General features: G+C 51.4%; 1 protein-coding gene across 6 annotated transcripts; it reads left to right on the forward strand.

Moving 5' to 3' along the window:
- The first annotated feature begins 4,475 nt into the window (after positions 1–4,475).
- Positions 4,476–9,627, forward strand: SOCS2 (suppressor of cytokine signaling 2). Of its 6 annotated transcripts, none has more exons than XM_074007516.1 (3): positions 4,476–5,358; positions 6,131–6,482; positions 8,155–9,627. In XM_074007516.1, exons 2-3 carry the CDS (start codon positions 6,344–6,346, stop codon positions 8,610–8,612), a joined length of 597 nt encoding a protein of 198 aa, XP_073863617.1. In that variant the 5' UTR covers positions 4,476–5,358; positions 6,131–6,343; the 3' UTR covers positions 8,613–9,627. The 6 variants fall into 6 exon arrangements, 5 of the variants coding, with proteins under 5 accessions (XP_073863617.1, XP_005571922.1, XP_005571920.1 ...); XM_005571865.5 differs by having other exon boundaries at positions 4,476–4,668; XM_005571863.5 differs by having other exon boundaries at positions 4,741–5,819.
- Positions 9,628–10,008: the final 381 nt, after the last annotated feature.

Consider the following 10,008-nt stretch of genomic DNA (forward strand, 5'->3'; position numbering starts at 1 on the left):
GGTTTGGCACACGGAAGAGATTTTCAAGCCTTGGCAACTCCTCAGTGCAGGCAGTGGAGGAAATGCTCAAGCTTTGTGAAAATCTTCTCCCTTCCCTCCTCATGGAGAATAAGTGTTCATCACTGCAGCCATGAACCTGCCACACTGAACACATATGGTCTGAAAATCTAGGGACAAATGGAATAACTTTGGAAACCTGCAAATTTTAAAGCCAAAAGGGCGCTCCAGGGAACCTACTACATGAAGTTCTCTGGAAGCCACAGGATGGGAGGTTTGGTGGGAGTGGAGGTGACCGTAGATTTTACGTAGGTAAATGTAAGACAGTCTTATCCATAGAGAGAAAAATCCAAACTCACTGAGAGTAAAAGGATGATAGTTGAAATAACAGCTAATTGTTATTATTTGCTAAGTTCCAAAGCACTTTTCATAGATTATTTCAATTAATTATCACAACAGCCCTGTAAGGTAGGTGCAACGATCATCTCCAGAAGAGGCTAAATCAATTGCCAAATATCACATATGTAGCAACTAGTGGCAGAGTGAGGATTCATACCTGGGCAGCTTAACTTTAAAGCCATGGTGCTAATGCATCCATCCATCCATCCATCCATTCATTCAGTGATTATATTGGATGCCTACTACATACTAAGAACTATATTCAAGGTGCTGAAGTACAGCTGTGAACAACGCAAGTACAAATCTATGAAGCAGAGTTGGGGAGAAAGTAAGTTGGAGAAAAAAGATATAAACTAGGTTAGATGGTGATCATGATTAAGGAAAAAACTAGAGCAGGGAGGAGAGAGAAATGTGCAGGGGGAGGGTCAATTCTGAGTGAGACAACAGGCAAGGTCTCACTAAGAACGTGGCATTAAATAAAGATTTGAGGAAGTGAGGGAGCAAACCTTGCAGCTATCTAAAAGAAGAGCATGAGAGGTAGAGGAGACAGCTCTCTACCCGACCTGGTACAAAGATCCTGAAGCAGGAGCAAGGCTAATGAGTTCTAGAATTAGCAAGGAGTCCAGTGTAACTTGAACAGAGTGATCAAAGAACAGAACAGGAGGAAATGAGGTCAGAGAGGTAAACAGGCTGGAGTGCAGTGGCATGGTCTCGGCTCACTGCAACCTCCGTCTCCCGGGTTCAAGGGATTCTCCTGCCTCAGTCTCCCTAGTAGCTGGGATTACAGGCACATGCCACCATGCCCGGCTAATTTTTGTATTTTTAGTAGAGACAGGGTTTCACCATGTTGGCCAGGCTGGTCTCGAACTCCTGACCTCAAGTGATCCACCCGCCTCGGCCTCCCAAAGTGCTGGGATTACAGGCATGAGCCACTGCTCCCGGCCAGGATTCTTTTAATCAAGTGTGATGCAGCCATCGGGGTTGGAGCATTCTAGGAAGAGGGAACAGCATCTGCCAAGGCAACAGGAAAGCACATAAAAAGGAGTTGCTGGAAGATTCATTTCAACCCACAACCAAGTAGATATTAAATTTACGTTATAAAAATGTTAGGGCTAGGAGCGGTGGCTCACGCCTGTAAACCTGGCACCTTGAGAGGCCTGTTAGTTTTTGTATTTTTAGTAGAGATGGGGTTTCGCCCTTTGGTCAGGCTGGTCTCGAACTCCTGGGTTCAACCGATCCTCCCGCTTGGCCTCTTGATTAAAAGAATCCTGGCCGGGAGCAGTGGCTCACGCCTGTAATCCCAGCACTTTGGGAGGCCGAGGCGGGTGGATCACTTGAGGTCAGGAGTTCGAGACCAGCCTGGCCAACATGGTGAAACCCTGTCTCTACCAAAAATACAAAAATTAGCCGGGCATGGTGGGATCGTAAATTAGTTCAACCATTATAGAAAACAGTATGGCGATTCCTCAAGGATCTAGAACTAGAAGTACCATATGACCCAGCCATCCCATTACTGTGTATATACCCAAAGGATTATAAATCATGCTGCTATAAAGACACATGCACACGTACGTTTATTGTGGCACTATTCACAATAGCAAAGACTTAGAATCAACCCAAATGTCCATCAGTGACAGACTGGATTAAGAAAATGTGGCACATATACATCATGGAATACTATGCAGCCATAAAAAAGGATGAGTTTGTGTCCTTTGTAGGGACATGGATGCAGCTGGAAACCATCATTCTCAGCAAACTATCGCAAGAACAGAAAACCAAACACCGCATGTTCTCACTCATAGGTGGGAACTTAACAATGAGATCACTTGGACTCGGGAAGGGGAACATCACACACCGGAGCCTATCATGGGGAGGGGGGAGGGGGGAAGGATTGCATTGGGAGTTATACCTGATGTAAATGACGAGTTGATGGGTACTGGCGAGTTGATGGGTGCAGCACACCAACATGGCACAAGTATACATACATAACAAACCTGCACGTTATGCACATGTACCCTAGAACTTAAAGTATAATAAAAACAAACAAACAAACAAACAAACAAACAAAAACTAGCCGGGCGTGGTGGCAGGCGACTGTAATCCCAGCTTCTCGGGAAGCTGGGGCAGGAGAATTGCTTGAACCCGGGAGGCGGAGGTTGTGGTGAGCTGAGATCGAGCCCCTGCACCCCAGCCTGGGCGACTTGGTCACGTTCCCTCCCCTGCCCCCGCCAATTTTAGGAATAAATACCTTTTTATTTAAGCTAAAGTGTGGGTATACCCTTCCTCTAGGATTTTCCATTAAGGAAGAAGAAGCCATATTAGGATAATTTAGAGGGCAGTTAACCCTAGTAGACATAGTGGTTCTTAAAGGCTTGGGGCCTCAGACTGTACACAGGCTTCACATGGAATCTGATTTGTTCCTTTATCCCGCTCCTTCACCCAGAACCCGAATCTAGCCCTTCATGTTACAGAAAGGGCCAGAGGTCCAAAGAGGGTAAGTGCCTTGTGCAAAATGATTCAACTACTTTGTAGAGGATTTTAACTAGGGTTCATTTAGCTCCGCCCACACTATAAAAGGCTCTTTCTAAAAAACGAAACATGATTACGGGCACAAGGCTCCAGCATTAACAAAGCTCTGTGCTAGCTGGGAAATGCCCCCCTCCCCGACTCATCTGCTTATCATCTGCATAGAGTTATGTACTCAAAAGCAGGAAAATTATTGAGAAAACCATTGGTCCCCGGCTCCAGACCCCAAGGTTGGCAGCTGGTTCACGTTTCCTCCCAGAGCCGGCAGGGGGGGCACCAGGCAAGGTTTGCAAGACGCGCCTCCCTCCCACCCCTCCCCCTTCCTCGCCCAACTTCCCATAGCCACGGCCTCAACTAAAAGTGGCCATTGACCTTTCAAGCTTTTGAGCAGTGATGCAATAGAATAGTATTTCAAAGAAAAATGCTTATCGAAATTTTGGATCCGGTTTTCCCGTGATTGTTAAGGGTTTCTTTTAAAAAGTAGGTCACATTTCAAGTAGGTCATATTTCTGGGGCGGGTGAGCAGATAAGGAGATGAGTTTCCACTAAGGCGGGGTGGCTTCCAACGGGGTTGGAGGTGAGAATCCCAGGTAAGGTAGAGGCGCCGGGATCCTTCCGAATTCCCGGCCCGGGGGCGTCAGCCCTGCCGGGAATGGCAGAGGCACTCTCCGGACTGCCGGACTGCGGGAACCGAGGCCAGTCACCCAGCCCCTTCCGTGCGCGCAGGTAAGGCCGCCCCCTTAGCAGCCGGCGCAGGTGAGCGGGGCTGGCCGCCAGGTCTGCCGGAGACGTTGGAGCAGAGAGGAGGAGGAAGGGAGGAGTCGGGTGGATGCTGGTGACAAGGAGCCGGAGCGCCAGGGGGAGGGGACTAAGGACGGCCGGCACCGCTTAAGGAGGCGCTGCTCTCCCGCCCGCTGCCTTCCAGGACCTGATCAAGGGGACCGCCTCCGGTCCCCGGCCGTGGGCACCGGGCCGAGCACGGCGTCCCCACGCCATCAATGTGTCTTAGAGCCGGAGAGGCCCGTTTCCGAGGACCCACAGTCGCTCCTGCACCCCTACCCCCCGCAAATGTGCGGCCAGGAGGGTCGCGTCGAGGGGACGCCGCCGGGATGTTTACAGGAACCCACCCCCGTGGCGGGCCCAGGGCCGAGGACCGCCATCCTTCCCTGAACCCGGGCGCTCAGCTGGCCCGGGTAGGGGGCAGGCTCCGGCAGCTGAAACGGGGTTGGCTGTGGCCGGTGGCGGGGGACATCTCCAGCTTGCGCCCGAGCACCCCAGGGTGTGGGGCCAGAAGCAGGCCGACCCCAGCGTGCACACCGTCCGCCTTGCACTCGAGCGCTCTCACCCGGTCTTCTCTGAAGCCTGTGTATTGCGACCGAGCCTCTTTAAAGCTGTAGCGGGGCCCGCGGTCACGTGAGGCCGATTCCTGGAAAGTTCCTGGAAAGCGGCCTCCGCAGCAGCCGGGCGGGGCGCGAGCGGAGCGCTTACTGGGAGGGAGGCGGGGAGCAAGGGAGGCGCGTCGGGCTGGAAAGTCGCGCGCACTCCCTGCTCCTGGGACCGACGTTTAACTCTTGCCAAGTCTCGTCGCCGCCGCCGCCGCGGCTGGCGGGCCTTGGGTTTCCCCTGAAGCATGAGCACTCTCGCCCGCAGCCGCCCTCACCGCGTGGCCCGCGGACAGTGCGCGCCGGGGCCCCGGGCGCACAGCCTCAGGATCCCCAGTGCCCGCAGCTCGGGCGCCCGCGGCAGGTACCGGTAGCAGGGAGAAGCCCGAAGGCTCCGCCCCAAGGAGAGTTGCAGGGGAGGGCGGCGAGGCGCGGCAGCGTGCGCCGGGGAGCGGCGGACGGCCTGGGCTTCCGCCGCTCGGAGCACCGGCGAAGAGAGAGTCCGAGCCGCGGCTCTGCCCCGCGGCCTGGCGTTGCTGCCTGCTTTCTCCGGTCCCTTCTCGGCGTCGGGAAGTGTCTGGAGTTTCTTTTTTTTATTTAACCTAAACTGCCATTCAAATTAATAATCCTCCTAATAACCTGATCTCCCGCTCCTCCCCACCGGCCTGCCTCCTGCCCTCGCTCCTTCCTCCCTCCCTCTCTCCTTCCCCACCTCCAGGGTCGCAGCCGGAGGGAAACCCGGCAGCAGTCCGAGGGTGGGGTGTCCCAGCCCGGAGGGGGCGTCGCCGCGCGGTGGGGGAGGGGGTCGAGGCAATGATCCTCGAGGCTTTTGTGTGCCCTCTGCGCACGGAACTCCGGCCGCCGCCTCCGAGCGCTGGGCTGGTCGCATCCCCGGGCATCTCGTTCCCAAATTAAACGTAAACGGGGGAAACAAGGGCAGACGCCCCTCCTCTCCTGGGCCCCTCCCGCCCTCCCCCCCCCCCCCCCCCCCCCCCCCGCCCCATGTCCGCTGAGGAGGCTGCCTGGTGCGGAGGCGGCGGCAGCCGAGGTCGAGGTAAGAGCGCGGCGTTGGAGGTTTGCACTTCCCGCAGCGCTCGCGACCGCCCGCTCGGCCCCGGCCTCGGCTCGGAGCCCCGCGAGGGCTGCGCGCTGGGGCCGATTCCTCGACAGCGCCCGCGGCGGCGAGAGCTACCGCAGCCATCCTGGTCCGGGAGCGACCGCCGCGGCGCCCCCAACCCCTCCAGAGCGGGCACCGGGAAGCGGGGGGAGGGGAGCGAGGAACCTCCCGGGTGGGGATGCGGCAGCTCCCGCACCTCCGCACCCGGGTTTGGTGCCTCAGGGCCCCGCAGCGCTTTAGGGTGGAGAACCAAGTTTGTGTGGGTGCTTCTTCCTGGAGGCCCTCGGGCTGCGCCAGGTGTGAGACCGGAATGCCAATTTGGGGAATCTCTCCTGTTCTTTCCTTTTTAATTTTTTATACTTGTCCTTGATAAGGGCCTATTCCCACTGGATCTGCAGGTGACTATTTGCTCTTCCGAGGTCGCCAGTCTTTGATTTCAGCTAGTGACCCTGGGCGGGAAGACACCCTGTTCACCCTCATCCTGACCTCCGCCCCCTACCTCTTCAGCCAACTTTGTGTCTTGGATCTCTGCTCTCTTTATTCTTTCTCTAGAGCTGGGCCAGGGCGCTAACTGGAAGCTTGGGGTTAAATGGTGCTGGAACGTAGAGGCGGAGGAGTCCCTGGGATTTTCCACGTCCATTTCCCCACCCCCACCCCAGCCGCAGGGGTCCAGTTTGGACTGACCCAACCTCCCGCTTTCTCTTTGTAGGCGATCAGTGGGTGACCGCGTCTGCGAGGGACTTTGTCATCCACCCTCCAGTACGTGGGGAGAAAAAGCCCCATCCCTTCCCTCTCTGCCACCATTTCGGACACCCCGCAGGGACTCGTTTTGGGATTCGCACTGACTTCAAGGAAGGACACGAGCCCTTCTCTGACCCCAGCTCGGGCGGCCACCTGTCTTTGCCGCGGTGACCTTTCTCCCATGACCCTGCGGTGCCTCGAGCCCTCCGGGAATGGCGGAGAAGGGACGCGGAGCCAGTGGGGGACCGCGGGGTCGGCGGAGGAGCCATCCCCGGAGGCGGCGCGTCTGGCAAAGGCCCTGCGGGAGCTGGGTCAGACAGGTAGGGAGCCGACCGGCCGCGACGCGTGCGGGAGGGGGCGCCTCCCCAAAGACGCAGCTAGGAAGAGGGGCCGAGGTGGGAAGCAAAGAATAAGCTGGAAATACGTCCCTTGCTTCCAAGGGACCGCGGAGAGCACGCTCGCAGGGTCCTGGGTCCTGGGTCCTGGGGAATGCGTAAGGAAAGTGGTTCTCCAGAGACTCAGGCCTGGCAGAGCGCGGGAAGGGCTTCTTGGAAGTAGCTTCTTAGCACGATGGAAGCTTTACTGTTTTACGCAGCTGCTCAGAGTTGGGCGTTCCGGCTCGAACCCCGGCCGGGGAAAGCGTCGGGCGCCTCCCTTTGCGCGGGGTGCAGTCAGCAAGTGGGTGCCGCGGGCCCCGCAGGCCCAGCAGCATCTGGCTCCCGGGCGGAGCTGCGGCCGCAGCCCAGGATCCTGGCGGCCAAGTTCAGGGACTGACACTGCCGCGAGGGCGGCTGCCCGGGCGTCGAGAGTAGGCTGCGAAGCCCCCGCCGAGCGCGGCTTCCAGGGTCGGCGTGCCCAGGAGACTGACGCTTTCAAGTACAGTCAGGCAATTTGCGCGGCACGCTATCTCTAGGCATCTGAAAAAAGAAAAAAAAAAAAAAAGTAAAGTATCTGGCAAATCATTCTGGCTTTCCAAGTCCGTATCCTAAAAGCTTACAGTTGTGGCACAGTTAAAATTTTTGGTAGCAACAGGGGGAGGGAGAGGGAAAAGTTCTCTCGCTTGCGATTCCGGGCTTTACGTGTGGGCCATGGGCTTTCCCTCCAGGGGAGGCACCGGCAGAATGCAAGTATCCTGGTAATTGTGGGGTTGGGGGGAGCACAAATGTTCAGACTTCTTAAATATGGACGGTCTTTGAGCCTCCTTAGAAAGCAGGGTGGGCCGGGGAGATGGTGCAGGCAGATGAAATCGAGAATGCAGGGGAGGCCGATGGTTGTGATTGGATTTGGATTAGGGCAAAGTTCAAAAGAGTTTAGGGAAGATTGTAAACCTGAAATAGTAATTATCACTGGGGACTTCCCATTTCTTAGTGACTAGTAAGGTAGTCATAAAGCAGCGAACAGAAGCTATTGTACTAGAGCTGTGCTTTTACAACCAGTACATAGCAGTGCTTTCTACATAGAAAGCTGTTCATTAGCAGGCTTTGCAGCCTTTTTTTTTTTTTTTTTTTTTGTGGTTGGGGGGACACCAACCATCCAAAACAGTTGCTTCTGTTTTTACTGTAGTTCAATTACAGGAGTAGGGTTTTCCACTTTTTAAAGGGCATGGCTTTCATTTCTAACTTCTGATTTTTTTCTAATTTACTTAAATCTTTATTTTACTTAAATAATGTTCAAAGTATCATGCTTCATCAGCCAGTGTGTCATGCTGAAAATGTTCTTTTGGTTCATTAGAAGAAAATCTTAAGAGCTTCAGAAAGTTAATTTTTTAAAAAAGAAAGAAAACTGGCTCACTGTTTGTGTTCATAAAATGTACCCAAATTTTTATTAAATTCCTACTGAAAGTATTTGTGGTGGCCCCTGGTAAACTTTCACTCACACACCACCTTTTTATAAGAGCTAAAAAAATTATTGCCAATTACTTGCTCTGTTCTAAAAATTCTTATAATAACTGTTTTACCCTCTTTTCTTTTTCTTTTTGAACAAAAACCCCAGGATGGTACTGGGGAAGTATGACTGTTAATGAAGCCAAAGAGAAATTAAAAGAGGCACCAGAAGGAACTTTCTTGATTAGAGATAGCTCGCATTCAGACTACCTACTAACAATATCTGTTAAAACGTCAGCTGGACCAACTAATCTTCGAATCGAATACCAAGATGGAAAATTCAGATTGGACTCTATCATATGTGTCAAATCCAAGCTGAAACAATTTGACAGTGTGGTTCATCTGATCGACTACTATGTTCAGATGTGCAAGGATAAGCGGACAGGTCCAGAAGCCCCCCGGAACGGCACCGTTCACCTTTATCTGACCAACCCGCTCTACATGTCAGCACCATCTCTGCAGCATCTCTGTAGGCTCACCATTAACAAATGTACTGGTGCCATCTGGGGACTGCCTTTACCAACAAGACTAAAAGATTACTTGGAAGAATATAAATTCCAGGTATAAATGTTTCTCTTTTTTTAAACATGTCTCACATAGAGTATCTCCGAATGCAGCTATGTAAAAGAGAACCAAAACTTGAGTGCTCTGGATAACTATACGGAATACTTTCTAAGAACAGCTGAAGCTAATCTAATTTAAATGCTTGAAGAGGTTGCTAGGTGTTTAAAGTTCCTCCTCATACTTTTACCTGAGTGATGCTTCCCTTCTTAAGGCTGACCAAGACCAGTTGATCCTTTTAGATTAAAAATAAAATGTCGCATGTAAAGGCTGAAGGCACGTTTTATCAGAATGGCTTGCCTTCTTAGGTTCCTTTCCATTATGTCAAAGGTCCAGGCTCCAGTAGGAGAGAAAGAACTCCTCATAGGAATACTGAAGAAGTGGGAGGAACCAAGCTGACACAGGCCTCACTGCAATTTGATATGCCTGCTGATCAGAGTCTCTTTTGGGCATTTTATATTTTGCATTCTGATGTACCTAGGAGTTTTGTTAAACAGATTATGTGTGTGAGTTTCCCATTTTATGCAATTAACCAAATCAACCAAAAAAAAGTGACCATGAAGTCCTGTATTTGTCTTTTTACTACATGTATGAACTCTCATGTGAATGAGTACTGTAGTAATCCATTTTAAGGGAGCCTTATTTCAGAAATATTTCAAACTGGTGCAAATGGAAAAGACTTTCTCTTTTCCTTTAAGGCTAAAGACAAGAATGTCATGCTATACAGGTGCAACTCAATCCGTGTTAATAAAAACCAATGTAGGTATAGACATTTTACCCTTTAAAATAGCTGTGTCCCAACCTGTTGCCATTGATTTTTTGGAAATGGCTTTAGAAATGTCCAAGTTGTCCTTGAATTGTCTAACCATGGACATAAACCGTTGTCTCCCTTCTACTGTGTAGAATACTTTGACTTAATTTTCTTCCAGATACAGGGGGATACCTGCCTGTTTTTCAAAGTGTTTATTTACTGCTGTTACTATTTGATTAGAATGTATTAAATAAAAAAAAACCTGATTTCTACAAGTTGCACTTATTGAGTTCTAGAGAATGTACACTTTCATGGTAATAGAGGATTGCCATAAAAACTTATGTCAAGTGAAATAAGCCAAATATTCAACAAGAGGTAGAACATTACTTGCCCTTCTGTAAAGTTATGGGCTGTACCTGCCCCCTTTGCAATTTGGAAAGCATGGTTTAGAAACTACAGGAATTGCCAGGTGGCCTGGTCTTTTACAATTTGAATAGGCATAACACTGATGTCCTCTGTGTTTCCAAAAACATGGTTTAGAAGCTACAAACATTATGACATGGCCAGTCTTTTACAAGTTGAGTAGGCATAATACTAAAGAAAAATACAAAGTTTTATGGCCACTTATTTTTTGCTATGTTAGTCTACATA

This window comes from Macaca fascicularis, chromosome 11 (assembly GCF_037993035.2).
Source record: "Macaca fascicularis isolate 582-1 chromosome 11, T2T-MFA8v1.1".
Lineage (NCBI taxonomy): Eukaryota > Metazoa > Chordata > Mammalia > Primates > Cercopithecidae > Macaca > Macaca fascicularis.